This window comes from Suillus plorans (assembly GCF_016647745.1).
Source record: "Suillus plorans strain S12 chromosome Unknown HD556scaffold_97, whole genome shotgun sequence".
Lineage (NCBI taxonomy): Eukaryota > Fungi > Basidiomycota > Agaricomycetes > Boletales > Suillaceae > Suillus > Suillus plorans.
Window position 1 is genome coordinate 43,803 of NW_024537481.1, and position 22,842 is coordinate 66,644.

Below are 22,842 nucleotides of genomic sequence, written 5' to 3' on the forward strand. Positions count from 1 at the left end.
CATTTATATGTATCTAGGCTCACCCATATATGTACCCATCTATGTACAATTCCCCCACATCAGCCCACCCATCTATGTATTATCCCCCACGTTGGCCCACCCGTCTATATAATACATACTACGTCGGCCCACCCGTCTATATAATTATACCCCACCTTGGCCCACCTGTCTATGTAATAAATATTTTATCACACCCTCGGCCCACCCGTCTATTTGATATCCCTTTCGTCGGCCCACCCGTATATGTAATTTTTTATGTCGGCCCACCTGTATATGTAATACACCCCGCGTCAGCCCACCCATCTATGTAATATTCCCCTACCTCGGCCCACCCATATATGTAATACACCCCCGTCGGCCCGCCCGTCTATATAACAATATTTGCCTTACATCTCTCTTCAGCCCAGCTGTCTATAATATCCTACTCTACATATTACCCTGATGGGCCCACCCATCTCCATGAATGATCATATTCCCCCGGCCCATCCGTCAACATCAAGGATATATATATCATTGGCATACATGGGCCCACCCGTCTCCATCGGAAATAATATGTGTCCCGGCCCATCTGTCATCATCGAGAATATACACAACATGGGCCCATAATCCGCTGGCCCGTCTCATACGGGATATTATGTAGGTCGGGTGGCCCATATAATACGGAATTTGTCACTGAAGGGGCTCATCGGGAGTGATGCATGAAAAGATATCAGTGTGTGGGAGATACGCCCAGAAAGGATAATGGATTGCATGAAGGCCTTGATCTTCAAAGAGGTGAGGGTCTTCTCCGTTTTGATGGTGTCTGAGAGTTGTGCGAGTCTCATCAACATTTCGGAGAGGTGAGTGATGGTGGTCTCCTCGTTGATTTGGTCTTACAACACAATGGGGGCAGTGGTTTTCTTTACAGCATGCAATGAGACATTGCTCAGGGTGATCCGCGATGTATGCCGCAAGAATCAGAAATATCCGACGAATGTTCCGATCAGCACAGATCATCTCAACTCCACTATGACCGGCCTCGATGAGTGGTTCCATGACCAAACACATGCAGTTATGGAACAGTCAATAGCAACCCAATTGACATCCTTCATCATCTTTGAAATGGAGCATTTTGGAGATAGGTAAGTATCCTATCAGCACTGTAGCATGTTTTGATGGCTGACGATGGACATCCTTCTGGATATTTCCGACAGTGAGATATATCGGCCAGGCAGCTTTATCCCCACAAAAACGGGTCAAGTTTGTTTTGTCGGATGCGAGGATCACTGGTGCCACAAGAGCACCAGCTGGAAGACATTGCTATAACTTATGGTTAGCCAAAGCTATCTAGCCTCGAACTATTGCTCAACTAACCTGCATATTCCACCACCAATCACCTGTCCACATCTCATCATAGACCCATGTTTTGCCTTCAGCATCGGCAAACACTTTCTCCAGCACATATCCAAGGTATTCCTCAAATGCAGGGTTCCCAATCAGCTCGTGCACACACTCTACAGGGTCCCGGTGCCAAAGTTCATGATTTTCGGTGAGTAGCTCATCATTGCCATCTCTTCGATCACCCATTGATGTGATGATGTCACAGGTCCAGCCAGCACCTTTTGGAAGTTTGTTGAGTCTCTTCTGAAATGTGTAGGTGCTCGTAAAACTAGGCTGAGTGCAATTTTTAGTCTAAGGTGTTTTTTGTTACTAGGTGCTTCGGAGAGGAGACATCATTGGGACTTACAATGGCGAGTTTGAGAAATTCATCTGTAGCAGTTTTGTTAACACTCTTCATCAGCCACTCCGCAGGTCCCCACTCCTCCTCATCACTGAACAGATACCATGGATTCCCCTCCAGGCCCATGTCAATCTGGTTTGCCCGGATTTCTTCAAAATTGGTCTTCCCAACTCCCAACACATCCACAACTCGCCCTGGGTACACTTCGGCAAATCTGCCAGGCTCATTATTGTCCGCTATTTCCTTGATTCTGGCCCTTTTGGAACTGTGCTCCTCATTCAGCTCATGGGCATCAACTTGGGCCCTCCTTTGTGGAAATTCATAGTCAATATTATCAGGTATGTCATAGTCATATTCTGGGGGTGTGACAACATCTGACTCCTTGCCTGACTGTTCGTTGCAGGACATGTTTTGTTGAGCGACCACGAGATCCCATTGTTGGCGACATGCTGGTGTGTTTTGGATATGTAAGGTAACATCTTTGCATCTCGCAAGCTCTTTGAGACAAAAATTGCAGCATGGTTTGTTGTTCGTGTGGGACTTCATGGGGGACTTTGTTTCAAAGGTATGTAGATCATTTGTTTGCCCTGATTGAGTGTCTAATCCAACATGTGTCTCAGATCCTGACATTCCGAGACATCCCGTTGTGCCCTGTGCCCTATTGCAGCAGTCGGACATTCTTGGCACCAACCTTATCGCAAAATCAGGACCAAGGTGTGCTCTTTGCTTTTGATCTCATTCCTTGCTCATTCTCTCAACTCTAACCTACACTAATGTCATCAGCCGCAAAGTCTGATCACCATTCTCGTGATCGCCGTCCTACTGAGAGGGCACAATATATTTGTGAGTGATCCTTTCTCATTCTTCTCATTATTGTAGCTGATTGAATATCGTTTGCAAGCTGAGACTCATAAGGACAAAGAAAACCGTCAGCATGAACAGGCCAACAAAGCTCTGCAACGGCAAGATAAGGCTCGATGAAAGGCCAGCCAAGCATCAGAACGTGAAGCATACCAGATTTACGGACGTGCAGGTTGTTTTTATTTCATGTTGTCACCCTCAATGCTGATGTTTGCAATGTATGATGGCTCACTAGCACTTACTGATTCCACGTCTCAAGCATCGGCAGCTCCATTGGTTCATGATCCTGCGGTATGTGTCTGCCTCTCTTGTTACATTAATTCGACTGACAGGGTTTTCATTCAGTTTACCAGCCAGACTGTTTCGACCCCTGTAAGGGACTCAAGGCTTGTTGCACATCAAAGTGTAGTGCCACCTGCACCAAGCAGGATTTCTTCAACTGGCAAGGTTAGTTTATTAGACTTTATATCTACTTCTATGATGACACTTATATACAAAGACTCCGCGCCTCAATACTCTGACACCTGAAAAGGCAGCTGAACTGTTGCGTCTACGTGAGGCTGTGCTTGCCAAGCAGGCCTCAAGCCCTCTTTCTGTGGGGTCTCATGGTGAGTACCTCGACTATACTTACTATTAGTTCACAAAATGACTTGATGGCAGGTGTTTCTTGCCCTATTTCAGGTCTCAGCAACATGATCACTCACTCTTGTAGCCCTACTGATGAGGATTTATTTGACGAAGCTATCGTGGATCTCATGGACTTCAACATGGATAGTGACCAGGTCACTAGTCATAGGTCTGAGTCTCCCTCACCTGATGCTGAAGGGTTAGGTAGACGTCGACGCAGAGCATCTGATAGTGATGTTGACGATGGACAAGTTTGTAAGGCTATCAAGATTCAACAAAGCAAAGGAAGACTGAAGGCCGCTGATTATGAACCATCAGTTCATAGTATCTTTGGTGTGGCCTGGGCACTCTATTGCGGCTGTCTATGTACTAAGGACCCTATGCCCGATCGCATGCAGGAGGTCACTTGGGCAAAGTTGGCATGGAACGAAGCATGTAAGAGATTGAATACTTGCGTTGCATATGATGCAGAGATTCTAAAAATGGTCAGTTTTTTCTTCTGGTAGACCATATATCTAAGTTCTATCTACTAGATCACTTCTCGAGGCTCACACCTTCATGGCGAGGTCAAGACCAAAGTCCGGCCATATGTGGCAGATGAGTATGGGTTTGAGACGAGTACTAAGCAATCTGTCATTGATAGAAACATTGCACTCACATGGGAACTCAAGAAAGATTTCGCCTTTGTTTACAAGGTAAGTACATAGTGACTTTCTTCGTGCATCAGTCTGACTTAGTGGATGATACTATTCTCATCAGACTCGCTCTGCAAATGGTAACAAAGGCCTATATGGTGCGAAGATTATCCAGAAGGGTGTCAACACAATATGGTTCCGTGATAAGAAAGATGAGGGAGTCTTATATCCTGAGTTTTACAAGCCGTTTCCGGAGGTTGGACTGGCATTGCTCTTGACTGCGGTATTTTTTTTTGCCATATTGAATGTATGCTGATTGATGGCAGATTGAAAGCTGCATCGACGAATGGAGCAGTGGTGCTCAAACAAACAAAATGTTCACAGTCAATGAGTATCAGGATGTCCTGGATGAACACCTCACCAATCTCGCAGACTTCGATGAGCACACCAAGGCTCAGGGCCTGCTACCAAAACTGTTGTCTCGTCTTCATGACAATGGCCGGTGAAGGTACAACAATTCAGATGGTGAGTCTGAACAATGTTGGGTCTTGCAGAATCTAGCTGCTATTCGACCCTAAAGGGTTTCTGGACCAGGCTCAAGGCTCAGAGGAGAGGAAATATCATGAAAACTTGCTGAGTACTCTGACTCATACTGGTAACTGGTGAAAAGATAACTTTCTTATGTAAGCTACAAAAGTGCCAACATAAGGTAAGGTAAAAACAGTCTCTACAAGCCCAGCCATAAATGAATCCCTACACCGGTATGTCTCTTTGCTGGTTCTCAATGTCTCATCACAATCTCTCTGACATCATTCTTTAGGATTCACTCGAAGGCTGACCCTATTGGTCATGAAACTGGCTGCACCATGCCTCAGAGTGCCTTTGATGCTGCAATTGAAGAGTACAATGATCACGGGGGTTTCTTCAGTGATGCTGTGAGTGAGGATGAGGAGGAGTAGAGAACTTAGTACAGACTGCCATTTCAAGTAGATAAAAATACATTATGCTGTTTTTAGTTTTTTCGTAGTTGGGTTGAATGGGTGCATAGAATTATCATCAACTATCAATAGATACTGCTGACAATCACACATATACCTTATGCAATATAGTACAATTTGGACCTACTCCTACAATATAGCTACTTTGCTTGGCAGCAATAGGGCGCTATCACAGGCTATATTGTGGCAGGACTATGCTATCAGGTGTGTGATAGTGGGGGGTAGCTACCTGACTACCTGTCTAACATAGGCTATATAGTGCTATACAGTAGCCTGACTTTTTCCTGATGGTCACCATGATTGATTTTTTTATTCTACTCTTATTGCAAAAGACATCGGACTTCTCCTGGGCCTCTACTTCAAGACCTGTTTGTCCAGCAATTGCTCAACAAAAGTGCTGATGGCAGACCACAATGGTGGGCCAATGATGTTCGTGATTGCATATGGTTGAGCTCAAGGGTGATGTTAGAAATTAATGTTAGAACTGACAAAATGCAGGATGAATGTACCTTGAGGATTCACTTCTGAATGGATTCAATGGGAGTGCATCTAACTGGTCTTAGCCAAGCAGTTAATATGACAGAATCCAAATCTGTCTGTGACAGGTTCAAAACTTGTCAAAGATGAAATTGCTAGTGATCATCAGAGTCAAAATCTGTTTCTCTTGGACTGTGCAGGTTTGAAACCTGCCAATGATAGCATGTTTATTTTATGAAATCACACCCTATCCTATACCAAGCACTGCATTTCTGTGCGTGCCCTACATTACATGTCCATCTGTTGTCCAATCCAACACTGCTGGTGAATTTTCATCATTCTATTTTTATGTCATGCTGAAGGATACTCCCAGCTACAGACCACAATGTATAGATGCAACAGAAGCATTCTCGCTACATTCTGCTGCAAAACTAGTACAAAGCAGTCATACCTGGGTTGCATCGAAAAAGATGAAACAGACCCGGATGATATTACTTTGATGAATACTTCAAAATGTCTAACTGTCCCTATTTGCTTTCACTTAGGTCTCTGAGAATCTGTACAATGAAAAATATTTTGCAAGCAGGTTTTGAACCTGCATGGTTTGAAAGAAACATATTTTGACTCTGTTGCAACATCTACTTGGCTAAGACCAGTGATATGAAGCTCTCAGGAAAGTACACATGGGTCGATGTCAAGGTGTGTTCTAACAGGGAAAAAAAACATATATCAATCATGAGGAAATGTCAAGGTGTGATTTCATGAAATAAAAATGTTATCATTGGCAGGTTTTAAACCTGCACATTCCAAGAGAAACAGATTTTGACTCTGGTGATCACTTGACAATTTGATTTTTAGTAGGTTTTGAACCCACGCAGACAGATTTAGATTCTGTCGTATTGACTGCTTGGCTAAGATCAGTTAGATGCGCTCCAAATGAACCCATTCAGAAGTGAATCCTCAAGGCACGTTGTAGAAACAACAATACTGCGAGGAGCAAACAATGCTCCAGGCTATATCTGTAAATGTTGTGAGGTCGCGCGTTGCCTAGTCTGCTATACCTGAGACGACAAGTGCGTTCGACCCTAAAGGGGAAGCGAGTGCAGCAAGGATCTGGTAGTGTGCGCTGAAGCGAAGCGCGAGAAAGCGCAGGTGCACGCAAGGCGCGGGAACGCGCGCACGTGCTGCGCGAAGCGCGGGAAAGTGCGCGCGTGTATGCGGAGACGATAAAGAGTAAGAGTGAGTTTGCTTGGTGCCAAGGAGTAGATTTCTACTATATTCTGATAGGTGGTAGGTGGTAAATAAAGTGAGAGGTAAAGTCTAGTAAAGTGGAAACTAAAGTGGCAAGTAAAAAAAGTCCCAAAGGTCCAGTCTCTAATAATATGTACTGCTGGCGCTTATATGGCGCCTAAGCGCTGTCATGCGGAGCCGAAGCGCTACCGAGTAGGTATGTAAAGATATATGTAAGTAAGGGTCCATGGTAAAAATAGAGGTGGAACGATATGTAAATAAGAGAAATGGGAATATACGTACTAGAGAGCTTGGTGGACAGTGGATGGATGCTTCTGGATGGCTGGCGCTGTATGGCGCTCAAGCGCGGGAACGCGCGCGCGCGTATATACATCGCGAAGCGCGGGAATGGTGCGCGCATGGTGCGCGTTGCGCGGGAAAGCTGCGCCTCATATAGGAATAGCTGCAGGTAGCATACAGAGTGATGCTGCAAGTCGTGCTGTGTACTCCCTAGTGAAAGGTGCCATATCACACCATGTGAGGCACGAGTCTCTACAACGTTCATCTGCATTTTGTCAGTTCTTTCAATAGCATGGTCACTGTTGATTCTTTTATCCTTGACGCAAAGTTCAATATATGACCAAAGTCTTGATGCAAACTCAGAATGATGAGTACAAGAGCAATTTAATTCTCTCCAAAGGTCTTGACTTTGTTGAAGAAGAAGAGCAGATTACACATCAAACTTTCAAGTTTAATCCTAATGACCTGGGGAATGAGGAAGAATACACATCTGTCAAGGCAAAGATTCAAAAGAGCCATCTGGCCACTATTCGCTTATGTATAAGGTTGAGGTGCACTGTATTTGAGACCTACTCTTCTCTTGCTTTTTGAAAGTGTTGTATTGCAGTCTGTATTCAATTCATCTGTTCAGCTGAGGGAAAGCAAAACATTGCGAGTGACAGGAAATGGTAGACTAGCCTTTCAGATAACCCCAAAGCATGATTTGAGGCATTTGTGCTCAGGATGCGGAGCCACATCACATGGAGCCCAGAGGTGTTCTTGGACACAGAAAAGTGCATCTACAAACACCATATAAAGCAGATGTTTGGGAGCGCGAGCCACAATGTCAAGGTGTGTTCTAACAGGAAAAAGAAAAAGAAAAAAAACCACATATCATTCATGAGGAAATGTCAAGATGTGATTTCATAAAATAAAATGTTCTCACTGGCAGGTTTCAAACCTGCGCAGTCCAAGAGAAACAGATTTTGACTCTGATGATCACTTGATAATTTCATCTTTAGCAGGTTTTGAACCCACACAGACAGATTTAGATTCTGTTGCATCAACTGCTTGGCTAAGACCAGTTAGATGCGCTCCAAATGAACCCATTCAGAAGTGAAGCCTCAAGGTACATTTATCTGCATTTTGTCAGTTCCAATATTAATTTTCAGCATCCTTCTTGAGTCCAATCATATGTGATCCTTCCATTGTCGGTTGTCACTCATGACCCAGTTGTTAATACCAAGACATCACAAACATCATAGGCCCACCATGGTGGTCTGCCATCAGCGCTTTTTCAGAGCAATTACTAGATAAACAGGTCTTGAAGTGAAGAGCCCCAGAAGAAGTCTGATGTCTTTTGCAATAAGAGTAGAATAAAAGAATCAATCATGGTGACCATACTATTGAAAGAACTGCCTTGAGGGTTCACTTCTGATTGAGTTCATTGGAAGTGCATCTCACTGGTCTTAGCCAAGCAGTCGATACAACAGAATCTAAATCTGTCTGTGTGGGTTTAAAACCTACTAAAGATGAAATTGTCAAGTGATCACCAGAGTCAAAATCTGTTTCTCTTGGAATGTGCGGGTTTAAAACCTGCCAATCATAAATTTTATTTTCTATGAAAACACATCTTGACATTGTCTCACAAATTGTTTTCTCAAGAGCTCAACTCAACTGATGTTAGTCATGTCATTGCCACAATTGATTCAAAATCTGTTTCCATTGAAGTCTGCAGGTTGCAGGTTTGAAACCTGTTGAGCAACACATTTTTTCTATCAGAACATGTCTTGAATATCTTCTCATAGACAACATCTCAAATATTGATCTTCATTAGTCTTAGTCGAGTTGTCACCAGAGTCAAAATCTGTTTCTCTCGAACTGTAACTGTGTAGGTTTGAAATCTACCAATCATAACATTTTTCTTCTTATTAGACAATGGTGCTGTAACAGGCCTATTTTTGTCAACTGGCTCATCTTCATCCATAGATCCTGCACTATTGGTGGGAGTGTTACCAGGTAGTAGGGGTTTTTTTTGGCCTTCTTCAGGTTCATGTTCCCACTATCTCCACTGCTGTTGTTTTTCTGCTTCTTCAACAAAGTTCTGACAGTCTGATCTGTAAGGCTGGGTTTGAGTTTGGCAAGGAATTGTGAATGAAATGGAGGTAGATGTTTATCTTTATCTTTAGAGTTTGACAGTTTTTGATTGAAATCCATGGTAGGGGTATGGGTACTGTGACCACAGACTCATACCCATTGTAGGTGAGGAATGTGAAGTGATGAAAAGTGGCTGGTGTGAGATGTACTCAGATGGTCCTCTGTGTGCGAGCTAATGTCAGCCAAAGGGGATTGCTACTGAGAGGGTTCCTCTATGTATCTAAATGGAGGGAAACACTGAACTAGATGCTTAGTCAAGCCTGGTTAGGCGCGCGATGATGTGTGGAGCACGGTTAAGCAGAAGTGCTAGTAGTGCTACTATGTGTTGGTGCGTGCTGAGCAGATGTGAGGCACGCATGCAGGTGGTTGGAGCACAGCAACTCTAGATGAGTTGAAGGGGGGACCTAATAGGGGCTAAAAAGTGCGCACCACAAGGGACTACTTTGAAGGTAAACCTATAGGGAGAGGTATACAGTACGAGGGAAGTAATGTAGTAGTAGTCCCGAGTATAGTCAACTTATACTGTCTAGAATCTCACTTGGAGTAGGAAGGGATAGGAAAGGTAGTAAATATGTAAGGACATGTAATAAGGCTGCAACACATTTTACAAGCCTCGAGGTAAGGAAATTCACATACCAATGGGGTTTGGACGGACTATGGATGGACAAGGGACCTTCCTAATGCATTTCTGAGGTATCCGAAGCACAGGAACGCACATCCGATGCACGGGAAAGTGCGGGTTCATGTTTGCACATGAGTTAATTGTTGGACAAATGATGAACAAGGATAGGGAAACTGATAGTGCTCTATACTCCTTGACGCATATATAAAAATGGGCTCATTCCTGCCCAGTGCAGTTCTGAGCATCACAGCAAGACGATGGTGGTTAATTTGTCAAGAGAGAAAAACATACATGAACTATGTAAGTAATGTTAAGCGCTAAAGCGAACTGAGAAGCGAAGCGAGTGCGTGATAATATGTAATATAGAGGTCCATGACATAGCATTATGGAATGTGTGCATATAGCGCCAGCCATACTGTCAGAATTCACAGAAATAGAATAGAAATATGCACCGACGAACCAAATAAACATGGAATGGATGGACAAAGGACGAGCATGACTCTGTTATGACAGTCACACAGCTAAAGACAACTTTGATAATCTTGCGAGCCAACCGACCATGAGCAAATTTCAAGGTGTGTTTTCATAGAAAAAAAAATTCATCATTGGCAGGTTTCAAACCTGCACGTTCCCAAAGAAACAGACTTTGACTCTGGCAATCACTTGGCAATTTAATCTTTGGTAGGTTTTGAACCCACACAGACAGATTTATATTCTGTTGTATTGACTGCTTAGCTAAGACCAGTAAGATGCACTTCCAATGAACTCAATCAGAAGTGAACCCACAAGGCACAATGAAGATCTGTGCCTAAGAAAATATTCATGAGCAAATATTCAATACATGTTTCAACAGCAAAACTATGACATCAAACAGGTTTCAAAGAGGAAGAAATATTGACTGATTTTGATGCAGTAACTATAAGTTAAAAAGAAGCAGCTAATACTCAGAGGGATTTAGGATCGACAAAGATAGACCTTTGGAGTGTGTAGAGTTCAAAAAGCGCGCAAACCAGAGTCATGGCAATGACATGGCCAAGATCATTTAAGATGAGTTTCTCAGAAAACCATCTATGAGAAAATGTCAAGGTGTGTTTTTATAGAAAATAAAATTCATCATTGACAGGTTTCAAACCTGCACAGTCCAAGAGAAACAGATTTTGACTCTGGTGATCACTTGACAATTCAATCTTTAGTAGGTTTTGAACCCACACAGACAGATTTAGATTCTGTTGTATCGACTGCTTGGCTAAGACCAGTGAGATGCACTTCCAATACACTCATTCTTTACAACTGGGTCATGAGTGACAACCCGACAATGGAAGGATCACATATGATTGGACTTGAGGGTCTTCAAAGATCTCAACTTGGTTGAATAAAAAGAGCAGATTACACATCAAACTTTCAAGTTTGATTCCAATGACCTGAGGAAGTTTTGAGATAAAGCAGAAGTATTTAGACAATAGTGCGACATTCTGCACTTAGGTGCTTTCAAGCGCTCAGTGTCAAATAGCAGTTATAGCATATTTTAGACTGTGAGTCCCACAATATGCAAGATGATGGTAGAAAGTTGTTTAGAGTCAAAAGATACATGGTGCTATGTAAGTAATTCTAAGTGTGTTCTCAGTGCACGGAAGCAAGTCAGAAGCGCAGCAAATAGGCAAAAATATGTAAGTCGCTTCTGAATGGATTCATTGGGAGTGCATCTAACTGGTCTTAGCCAAGCAGTTGATACAACAGAATTCAAATCTGTCTGTGTGGGTTCAAAACCTGCTAAAGATGAAATTGTCGAGTGATCACCAGAGTCAAAATCTGTTTCTCTTAAACTGTGCAGGTTTGAAACCTGCCAATGATAACATTTTTATTTTTATTCTATGAGGGCACACCTCAACATATGCTTATGGTCAGTCAGCTTGCAAGCTGATCAGAGCTGTATTTAGCCAAGTGGTTATCATAACAGAATCCAAATTTGTTTCTATTGGAGTGCAACAGGTTTGAAACCAGTGAAACATCACATTTTGTTTCTATAAGAACATGCCTCAAATATTTGCTCATAGATGGCATCTCAGACATTTATTTTCATTGGTCTTTAGTCAAGTTGTCACCAGAGTCAAAATCTGTTTCTCTTGGACTGCGCAGGTTTGTCTGAACAACCACCTGAGTGCTTTGTGCTGAACAGAAAAACAAATATGCAAAGCCATTGTTTATAACTGGTGTAGAGACTGACATCTCTGTGGCCTTGTAGAGGTCTAATTTCCGATGCATGTATCAATGCTAATCATTACCCCAATCATTCCCTATCATATCTGACTCAATATGCACCGAACCCAAAAATCATCGGACATCGGACATCGGATTATTGGACTTTGTGTGTACTTGTCCTACCTATGTCCTGTCTCATTGTGCTAGCCTCACTAGGTGCATAGTTACTTGTTTTCCCATCACTAATGTTGTAGACCACATTATTACATGTCCGCAGCACCTCATGTCTTATTACATAGGACATCAGACCTGAAAATATTGTGCTACTACTTTTGCCTATATGGTTCTGGACTTCTATGTATCTACATAAATATTGGACTCCCCATAGCATCATTATCATCCAAGTAGAGGAGAGCTGTTCTCTGATGCTTAGGGGTCAAACACGATATTTCGTAGTTCTTAGTTGACATTGCGAATATCATCGTTCCTTCACCACCCATATCAGTCATTTGTTATTATTGCGCACACCTCTCACTTTCCTGATGCTTGCTATCGTGTTGTAGGAATACAACACAGAGTGGGGCTATACAAAGATGGCTCCAAACTGATATCTATATGTTGTGGTCTTGCACTGCCTAGTCTGCTATACTTGGTGAGACAAGTGCGTTCGACCCAGGGGTCTGTGGTCTGGGAATAGTTTTGGGGGTCAGTGAGTGATGTGGGGTCAATAGTCCGAGCGCGGGAAACAATGTCCGAAGGTATAATTACGATGTCTGATGCAAAAAGTGTCGGGTCTGATGTTTTCGGGGTTTTGGGTTATCGGGTTCGGGTTCGGGGTATCGGAAACTAATAGTAACGCTATAGCGAGCGTCGGGAAAGCGAGCGGTGTGCGCAATAATAACAATGACTGATACAGGCGGTGTGTCATATCCCGTATTCCGGACCTACATCCGACAATATTCCCACGCCTCATCCGGACCTTCAGACGCCCTATCCATGTCTCCAGTCCTCTACCCATCCGGATCCCTGCACCTCTGCACATCCACACCCGCGCATCCATGTCCAGATCCCTTTACCTCCGTACATCACACCTCCATACCTCCGCAGCTAGCCTGCATCATTCATCCTTTGTCCTATTGCCCTAATATCATATCCCGTATATCCACGCTTCTTGTCCAGACATCCGGTCCGGTCCGATCCGATATACGATAAGCTTCCTAATTCATTTCCTGTGCATATAACGTTGACACAGCCTATTCCTCTATTCAGTATTCCTTGTCCTCGATATCTCGGTTATACTTACTACCGGTATGCTTACTGATCCGTTAACCTATGCTTCATTTCCGACTCGCGCTTGATAACTTTGCTTATGCTTCATACATAGCCTCAGATGCTTGCTTACTGATCTTTCCGTTATTTCCTTAGTATATAAACTCTTGTATATGTCCTGTAGTTCCTCAGTCTGAATATCATATTAGTCCTCGCACTAGATCTCACTCTAAGTCCTCACATCAGTTCTAGTCTATCGACTTGGTCAATATCCATCTCGGGCCTAGGGAGAAATTCCCTAGGCCAGAGCTCCGCTTATTCGATCCCCGCTTATCCGCTCATCCGATCCTCCAAAGTTTCCGGACGTTCGTCTGAAAACTTTCCCGCGGACCTCCGGACCTATTCTGCTCCGGACTTTGTCCTTGCAGCCTTTCCTCTGTTTGCTTCTACTTAGGACTTGTCCTAAGTAGCCATTACACGTATCCGTATCAGGACGAAACCTCATTGTAATTTCCAGAAGTTCCTCCGGAACTTTCCCGCACTCGTCCGGAAGTTACTTGCACTCGTCCGGAAAGTCCTTCCAAACTTTCCCGCGCTTCGGATGTCCTTTGGACGTCCTTGGACTTTCTTCGGACATCATTCTGAAATTAAGGGCACATACTCGGGTAAGGGGCGCAGCGCACGAGCTGAAGCCAAGCCCCTCGGAATCAGTCCTACCCTTTGTGCACAGTCTTAACACGGTGAAGGAATGATGATATTCGCAATGTCAACTAAGAACTACGAAATATTGTGTTTGACCCCTAAGCATCAGAGAACAGCTCTCCTCTACTTGGATGATGGTAATGCTATTGGGAGTCCAATATTTATGTAGATACGTAGAAGTCCAGAACCATATAGGCAAAAGTAGTAGCGCAATATTTTCAGGTCTGATGTCCTATGTAATAAGACATGAGGTGCTGCGGACATGTAATAATGTGGTCTACAATGTTAGTGATGGGAAAACAAGTAACTATGCACCTAGTGAGGCTAGCACAATGAGACAGGACATAGGTAGGACGAGTACACACAAAGTTCAATAATCTGTTACAAGTAACACTGGTCACATGGCCCCCCTATCATTTTCCCTTCATCCTCGTCCTCACCATCTACCGGCTCGTACTCCTCTACCAGATATCCGTTGACCGGATCCTCGGGACCGTTCCCGTCCCTCGCCTCCATCCCATCATCCGCCTTATCTCTGATAACGCACCAAGGTGCGCACGTGCCTTGGCACCTTGACTCGTTTAGACTCATGCCACCAATGTGGCTTTCCCTTCTCGTCTCCCTTGACTCGCACCTGCTGTGCATTGTAACTCTACCGTTGGCCCGGTCCAACGTTCATCGGTCTCATTCTGCATTCGACCTCTCATCACTAATCAGGCTGTGTTGCCAACGTACCTATACCCTTTCTGTTTCCCCTTTACCCTTACCTACAGTACGGTAACCCAGCCCTCAACCCTCTCCACTTAGTATAAGTAGTTGGTCATCTTGTATTAGATTCCCTAACTTGAATCTACTCAATCTTCCCTCAAAACTACTTCCTTCAAGAGCCTCTCAGCTCTTGTCTCTAGTACGACTTTCTTAGGTGCTCGTTGCATCTAAGTCTACCTCGATTGACAGTCATCGTGAGGACAAGACTGTCTTCTCTTTGACTCCAGTGACTTCACAGACAGCTGTCTTAGAAGTCACGTGACACGCGCGTCTGTGATATCTGCCGACTCGACGTCGCCAGTCTCACTCGCTATACCGGTGTAGAAACAACAATACTGAGTGGGGCTATACGAAGATGGCTCCAAACTGATATATTTGTGTTATGGTCTTTGCACTGCCTAGTCTGCTATACTTGCCTGACAAGTGCGTTCGACCCAGGGGTCTGCGGTCTGGGAATAGCCTTGGGGGTAAGTGAGTGATGTGGGGTCAATAGTCCGAGCGCGGGAAACAATGTCCAAAGGTATAATTACGATGTCCGATGCAAAAGCGTTGGGTCCGATGGTTTCGGGGTTTTGGGTTATCGGGTTCGGGTTTGGGTGTCAGAAACTAATAGTAACGCTATAGCGAGCGTCGGAAGAGCGAGCGGTGTGCGCAATAATAACAATTACTGATACGGGCGGTGAAGGAACGATGATATTCGCAATGTCAACTAAGAACTACGAAATATCGGGTTTGACCACTAAGCGTCGGGGAACTGCTCCCCTCTACTTGGATAATGAATAATGCTCGAGGTCAGTCCAATATATATGTAAGTACGTAGAAATGTGGAACCCATAGGCGAAGGTAGCGGCCGATGATTTCGGATCCGAAGTACATGTAAATAAACATGAGGCGCTGCGGACTATGGGAAAACATGTAATAGCGCTTGCTATGACGTGAGTAATGTGTGAAATAATGAACTACGTACCTAGTGGGGCTAGCAAGACAGGACAAGACACGGGAAGGACGAGTGCACGGGAATTTGCATCGGCCGATGCGGCCTAAACGTCAGGTTGGCGGGTTAGCGTCGGATAACATCGGGAAGTGATTAGCATGTGACGGGTATTTGACGTGTACTGTGAAATAGCTCGATACGAGCCCAGCGCCAGCTCATGTCCTACACCGGACCCTTCCAGTTACATCACGAACGTTAGTGGACGATGCCCCTCTTAGGGCTCCGCATAACAGACCTATTTGAGTGCGTAACATAATCCGATGTCCGATGTCCGATGATTTTTGGGTTCGGTGCGTATTGAGTCAGATATGATAGGGAATGATTCGGGTAATGATTAGCATTGATACATGCATCGGAAATTAGACCTCTATGAGGCCACAGAGATGTCAGTCTCTACACCGGGACTCATCTGCACTATACTTTTCTGCGAGCACCTGTAAGTGTGCAGTCTAAGATCAAAATCCAGGTATGCTGAAGACTGGTTGCATGGCATACCGGTAGGGCCTTGTGCTGTAACGATCCCCGCCAGTACTGCGGCAGACATAATCATAGTGATGATTGAGATGAACTTCATTGTTCCACTTGAGGCTGGGTCTGGATTCTGGATGATGTTCTTTGTTATTGAACTGAAAGTTATCGCTTTGCTTTTATATATAGGATGGTCACCCAAAACATCATACATCTGCTGTGTGTCCAATTCAACAACCTGATGCACCATGGCAACACGATATAGATGTAGCTCCATGAGAACTCGCTGGTGCCAAGCTTGTGTCCAAATTTCATAGAAATAATCTGCTTTCCCGATATTTTTCAAATGAGTAAGCTCTGCTGCAGTTCTTCCTTGCCGTCCAAGTCACTAGCCCAGATCTCCGTTGATGCTACAAGTATAACACCCTAACTGGCTGTTATTTAAATGATAGCTCTGGTAGATAGACAGCTTCATGAATTTGCAGCTTACACCTGGACCTACACACACTAGGGTACAGGCCAACCATGAAAACACTGTCTTCTCTGCAAATTGGTGGAATCGTAAATAGTGCATTTCACTTGTATAGTTAGCCTATTCTCCTTTTCCTCCACCGCATCGCCTTTGATGACAGCCCATTATGTCACTTCAGCTCAAGAGGCAAGAGGCTCAACACTCTTGCACATCCCAGATATCCAATAATGACATCTCCAATGACTACACGGACAGGTCTATGGTGCTCACTTCAGCCACACAAGCTCTGGATGTTGGTGTATGTAGCATGAACCCTCGTCCTGTGTCCACCAATTCACTTGCAACAGACTGGTGCGTGTCGTGTATTAGCTCAGTTTGTGGAGCTGTCATAATGCTTGCCTGCAAAAACATGTAGGCTATACATTCCCCACTACTATCCTTAAGCTTAACCATCAGACCTCATCTCTAAATAAAATCCCTGAGATGACAGAAAAACAGTAATTTTTGTACTCAAACATGCATGTCACTTATATCGATTTGCGTACTACACAGTTCAGACCAGAAAATTGATATGGAAAGCAGGACCACCGCGCTCTATTTGTCAGCATTTCTGGTGCAGGACTCCGGAAACCGCAGAGACAGAGCTAAAATATAATAGAGTAAGTCCTGCTACGTACCTAATATAGATGTTTTTCAACTGTCCTTATTTTCCCCAGCTTCGAATCCTGGTTTTCCCGACTGTCTCTGTGGCTGTCACAACCAGCCATTGAAATGTAACCTCATGACTTAGTACCAGCTACATATGTCCATGTACGAATGTATGACTGTAGAGAGTTGAGACGAGCGGGGGACACGCGGGACGCTAAACGACGATGATAATCTCAGTATCTTTGATAGAACTCTGTGTGCTACATGACAAGTACCTAAACAATGATGATACTAAGTCTTTTGTGAGTTCGTCGTAAGGTAGATAGAATCAGATATACGTACATCTCAGTATCTTTGATAGAACTGAGATGTCGTGTCGTTCGTACTCGAACCTTTATACTAGTGTGCATAGGAACAGAAAATTTCAGTATCATAGGAATATAGTGGAATATAACGAAAAAGATATCGGCCGACGTCATATGCGTCACTCGCTCGACTCGCTAGTACGTTGCGCTCGCCTATACTCATTCCTCTTCTTGATCGGCCGTTTCGGATCCCAACACTCCCCCTCGAGCAGAACCTAGCGCCATCGATGCTCTCAGCTTCTGGAGGCGAGGACGCGGGAGGGGTTTCGTAAAGGCATCGGCTACGTTGTTCTCTGTTGGGCAATAGAGCAACGAGAACGTGCTGTTTTTGATGTGCTGGTGTACGAAATGGAAACGAATGTCGATGTGTTTGGTACGGGCGTGGAACTTCAGCTTGGAAGCAAGGGCTATAGCAGCCTGATTGTCGCAGTAAATGGGAGTAGGGGTACAGGGCACGTCATAGAGCTCCTCGATCAGAAGCTGCAGGTACAGCAATTCACGCGTGACCGTAGTCAACACTATGTACTCTGCCTCAGCGGTGGACAGTGCTATGAGTGGTTGCTTGCGGGCACTCCACGCAATAGGTCCACCATTCAGCAAGACGACATACCTGGAAATTGAGTGATGATGCGGCTGGGACGCCCAGTCTGCATCAATGTACGCCTCTAACCCTCCATCTGTCGTGCCTAGGGTGAGTGTATAGTCTGCTGTCCCCTTCAAGTAGCGCATCACGCGCTTGGTTGCTTCCCAATGCGCGTGCCCGGGGTTCCTCATAAATTGGGAGAGAGTGGCTACCGAAAACGTGATGTCTGGCTGCATACTAGTCGCTGCATACATAAGCGAACCTATGGCGCGCTGGTACGGGACGTCACGCATCGTGTGGTGCTCGGCTGGGGTCGAGGGAGATTGGTCAATGGTCAATACGGCGCTGGTATCCATGGGCGTTTGGGACGATTTGCAGTCGGATAGGTTGAATCTTTCGAGGACAGTGTTGACATAGGCGTTTTGGGAGAAGGTGATGGTGCGTGCGACGCGGTCCCGTTCTACCTTTAATCCGAGTAGCCAGTTGAGTTCGCCCAAGTCCGTGATTTCGAAATACTTGCGCAGGTCAGCTTTGAAACGTGTGATATGAGTGAGGTGCTTTGAGGTAACTGCCATATCGTCGACGGACACGGTGACAACCATGTGTTCGTCGTGGTCCCATTTGTAAAAGACGGCTTGATCAACCTGTGAGTGCGTGAAGCCAATTTTTCGGAACACACCAGCAAGTTCTTCGGCCCACTCGTACCCTGCTTGCTTCAGCCCCGGCAGACTTCTCCTCAACCTCAAAATCTTTCCCTCATCACCTTCTTTTAGGTACCCTGGGGGTGCACGCATGTACACCTCCTCCTTCAGCTCCGTGTACAAGTAGGCGCTCTTGATGTCCACTTGGTGGATCTGCCAGTCGCGCTCCGCGGCCATGGCTAGGACGGTCCTGATGGTCGACATGTTGGAGGTAGGCGCGAACGTGTCGAAATAATCGACACCTTCTTGCTGACGTTGGCCGTTAGCCACGAGGTGAGCACGGAGTTTGAGTTTCTGTCCATCCGGACCGCGTTTGGTGGCAAGGACGAAATGGCATGGGATAATGTTGACATGTGAGTGCGGACTTACTATTTCCCACATGCCTAACTTCTCCAATTGGCTGATTTCATAATCAATCGTCTCTTGCCATTCAACAGCGTCTGGACCGTTTAGTGCCTGCTGCAGTGTTGGTTCCGGTTCAGTGGCCGCTAAGGCCAGATGGCAGGTGCGTGCTTCTTCCTCGTTGTGAGCTAACTCCTCTGCTTCCAAACAGGACTCGGCAGCCAGACTTACGCTCTCTCCCTCATGTAGGTAGCGGAGAGGATGGATGGGATACCTACCAACCCACCATAAAACCCACACCCACCATGCGGGTGTGGGTATACCTGTGGGTACGGGTGCGGGTGATACTGGCGACACCCGCGGGTATACCTGTGTCATTGCCTAGTCATCGGTGGTATCATGCCGAATGACATCAAGTTTTTCATTGGGCATCGTGTTGAAAGTATGTCGAAGATCTTGCTGGCTGGCTGTGTAGTCATTGGGTTGATGTTGTTTCACCCAATAATTGACGGTATAGGTCATCCCATGTTGGAAATCGTATGGGAAGGAAACAAGAAGCATGCGTTTGGGAGTCAGGGATCCCTTGTGCGCAACATTCCAATATCACGCACACTACATAATAAGTCTTATTGTCAATCCGACTACCATTCGTCAACCACATGTCCATCTTCGTCATCGGAAAACTCCCAGACCACTAGACCAGCGTGACCAGAAAACCAGAGCGTGACCAGATGCATTGAACAGATTTTCAGGAAGAATGATGATGACAACAGGAGAGCACTGACCTGCATACAGGATTCCAACCGGTGTACAACCTACCCACCGCTCCTATGCCTTGAATCGGCAGAACCTGCACCCCAACGGCAAGAATAGAGTCGCATGAACATGCTGGTATCTTTGGCTTGAATCAGCAGAATGAAGATAAGGGAGCATGAGGAGAGGTAAGGTGCGAAGCTAATGTAGATGATGCTGCAGCCGCCTTACCCATCATCCGTGCTGCCAAGGACCGTGGATCAAAGCTTTCCACTGCTTGCTTATCTCATACGCCTAGGTTAGGCAGAGTTAGGCACAGGCGAAGTTAGGCGGCTACTTTGAGCCACCTACATAATGGAAAGCTTTGATCTGCGGTCTAATGATGTCAATCGCAACTAATCAATTAGCACTGTAGCCCAAGCGCCCTCCGACTCGGAGGATCCTTGCTTCTATGTTGGTACCGTCAACCCAGGCAAACCTGGCCGCTATGTCTGCGGTCCATGCCATTCCCACTATCTAACCATGCCAGCCACATCTGTGAGACCCACTGGTAGATCTGTTCCGCAGCCGCAGCTCTCCCATACCTTCCCTGACCCACGCACGATCCGGCAAACTGTCAATGCCGCACAGAGGAAATGTACATTTGTCGTTGATTACTGTTTGTGTAGTGCACTAGATCTGACCGAGACTCATACACACAGCAACAGTTAACCCCCCTCCTGTTATTGCATTTGGTCGTGGCATTCATCCACCGTCAATGACCCATTCCACTGGGCCAGACATCACTATCCCATCATCATGGGGGCAGCCGGGTCGCTCCTCAGGCTCAGGCTATTCGGTAAATCATGCACAGTATGGCACCGAGCATGGGCAGCCAAGTCGCTCCTCAGGCTCAGGCTATTTGGTAAATCATGTGCAGTATGGCACCGAGCGTGAGCGTTGGTCGAAACTCTCATATGCACTTCCACCAATGGAAACCATCACACTCGACATTTCGGCAGTCCATGAGGTCGGTGCACGGAGGAAAGGACATTGGGTTGTGATTGGGGTTTGTTTTCAGCATCACTTGTTCAACCAGCATGTCACTCACTCATCAATCATCATAGAATATCCAAGAAGGCAAAAAAGATGTTGACGCACGCATTGATGCTCCTGGGCTCATGGATATTGCATTCGACACTATCCTTCCTAATATTTTGACTTTTGGTGCAGGATTCCCATGGCGTATTGAGGAGTTTGTTGTCCGAGATGCAGTATGGGTTGACCTCTTTACGCACAAGGCCTCGGTCCCATATTTCATCTCGCAATGCATGGTCCCAAGCAAGAAAGGATCGAAGGCACCCACATTCAAGACCAAGCAATTTGCGCTGATGGTCGTTGTTCCGGAGGCTCAATGGAATGAGTATGAGGAATGGGTAGAAAAAGCGGAGGAGGTAAGACAGGTCACCACTCGTCAAGTTCAAGTTCAACATCGGGTAGAAACAACGGAGAACGTAAGTTTGTTTTACACCTGGCAGCAGTTCAGATGATTCATATCTATGCTACAGGTCTCTACTGTATTGCAAAGCACCTCCGCATCCACTCAAAATCTTACATCGTCAAGTGCCTTTGAGTCTACCAAATGGTCCCACAGGAACAATCTGAGCACCGCCACCACATCTTCATCACCACCTCACAAAAAGCTTGCAGTTGCGCCACCCAAAGCGCTGTTTAGCTTGCCTGATCGCAGCGACCTAAAGGAAGCACTGTGGAGTGGAGGCAGTGCAACAAACTTTGATGTTGCACAAGGTGAGTTTGGCATCCTGTTCACAGTGATGCACTGTTAACTGTTTTTCTACTGTTTTTCTTGCAGTGCTTGGCACATACACTGAGAACATTCATTTCTATGGGATCCCCACTCGTCCGCTTGCAGATATCCTTAGTAAGAATCTCAATTATCGTTCTTTTAAGGTAGAACTGGTGCAGGCGATAATCGGACAGCTGACAGTCAATTCATCTATGTGCAGCATGCTGGGGGCTGGTGGATTTAAGACTGCTCATCCTGGTTGGCTTTCTCTCACTCCTCTTGTTAAAAGTGGGCTAGGATCGGTTCCTGGTCAAAATGTTGCAGTAAAGCGACCGTTTCATAAGGTGTTTCCATCTGCCTCAAGCCTTATGTACAAAATAGGTTGTTTTTCTTCAATCGACAAAATAGCCAAGCTTGGCAAGGAAGCAAATGTTTTATATTGGGCTCATTCTCTCCTACAGCTCACATACGCCTTCATCGATCACTGTATTGCCTCCTCTGAGGAACCTCCACCATTTAACATCCCTCGTGTGCGCTTCGTTGACGCTGGCTTGGCAATCTCTTACTCTCAACGTGATTCCAAACCTACGAAGGCAGGCTCAAAAACAGGCTCATCGTGTGTGGGATATCTTGTAGAGGAGCTTATTGAAGGCGGGCCAGACGTTTTTGTGAAGTTCATTCACAACATGGACTCTAATCCTCTGCTCGATCAAGATGATTATGGCTATGAAGTAGCTTTGTTCTTTTCTTTCACGCAACATGTGCAGTATGTAAAGACGGGTGGCTTGGCCTTCATCTCAGACTATCAAGATAATTCATTGCTTTGCAGCTCGATACACTACTGACTCAGATATCCTGATAGGAAGCACAGAGCTGCTGACAGACCCGCAGATCCTAACAGACCCATGCATCAATATGTCATTCCATGCTTGCTTATATAATTTTTTGATTAGGTCGGTTGGCCAAGGGAAGGATCTTTTTGGCAAGGGGAATATGGAATGCACGGTTAGCATGTTTGAGAAACAGCACAAATGCAATGAGTTTTGTGAGTGGCCAGGGTTTGGATTGGTGCCCTTCGCCACGACAACAGAAGACGAAAGCACAGAGGAGACAGGAGCTGGAGAAGTCAGATGTAGGGAAGATGGTCCAATTGCTTCTTAGAATATTATCTGAACGTTCTTGCACG

General features: G+C 45.3%; 5 protein-coding genes across 5 annotated transcripts; 3 read left to right on the plus strand and 2 right to left on the minus strand.

Moving 5' to 3' along the window:
* Positions 1-669: 669 nt before the first annotated feature.
* On the minus strand, positions 670-996 carry HD556DRAFT_1248583 (uncharacterized protein; the record flags this gene model as incomplete). Its single annotated transcript, XM_041298783.1, has 1 exon — positions 670-996. One exon carries the CDS (start codon positions 994-996, stop codon positions 670-672), a length of 327 nt encoding a protein of 108 aa, XP_041153600.1.
* Positions 997-1,383: 387 nt separating this feature from the next.
* Positions 1,384-1,882, minus strand: HD556DRAFT_1203456 (uncharacterized protein; the record flags this gene model as incomplete). The annotated part of the gene is made up of 2 exons (XM_041296418.1): positions 1,384-1,671; positions 1,727-1,882. Coding segments are annotated over 2 exons (444 nt in total), but the record flags the coding sequence as incomplete, so codon positions are not given.
* Positions 1,883-3,348: 1,466 nt separating this feature from the next.
* On the plus strand, positions 3,349-4,349 carry HD556DRAFT_1248579 (uncharacterized protein; the record flags this gene model as incomplete). Its single annotated transcript, XM_041298782.1, has 4 exons — positions 3,349-3,693; positions 3,742-3,903; positions 3,968-4,126; positions 4,170-4,349. 4 exons carry the CDS (start codon positions 3,349-3,351, stop codon positions 4,347-4,349), a joined length of 846 nt encoding a protein of 281 aa, XP_041153602.1.
* A 2,552-nt stretch (positions 4,350-6,901) lies between these two features.
* Positions 6,902-7,439, plus strand: HD556DRAFT_1449988 (uncharacterized protein; the record flags this gene model as incomplete). Its single annotated transcript, XM_041307696.1, has 3 exons — positions 6,902-6,959; positions 7,012-7,122; positions 7,177-7,439. The coding sequence occupies 3 exons, from the start codon at positions 6,902-6,904 to the stop codon at positions 7,437-7,439; spliced, it is 432 nt and encodes a 143-aa protein (XP_041153603.1).
* Positions 7,440-19,516: 12,077 nt separating this feature from the next.
* HD556DRAFT_1313689 (uncharacterized protein) lies at positions 19,517-22,817 on the plus strand (the record flags this gene model as incomplete). Its single annotated transcript, XM_041300842.1, has 9 exons — positions 19,517-19,559; positions 19,635-19,702; positions 20,039-20,058; positions 20,278-20,507; positions 20,572-20,918; positions 20,977-21,363; positions 21,418-21,658; positions 21,723-22,422; positions 22,610-22,817. The coding sequence occupies 9 exons, from the start codon at positions 19,517-19,519 to the stop codon at positions 22,815-22,817; spliced, it is 2,244 nt and encodes a 747-aa protein (XP_041153604.1).
* Between the last annotated feature and the right edge of the window lie 25 nt (positions 22,818-22,842).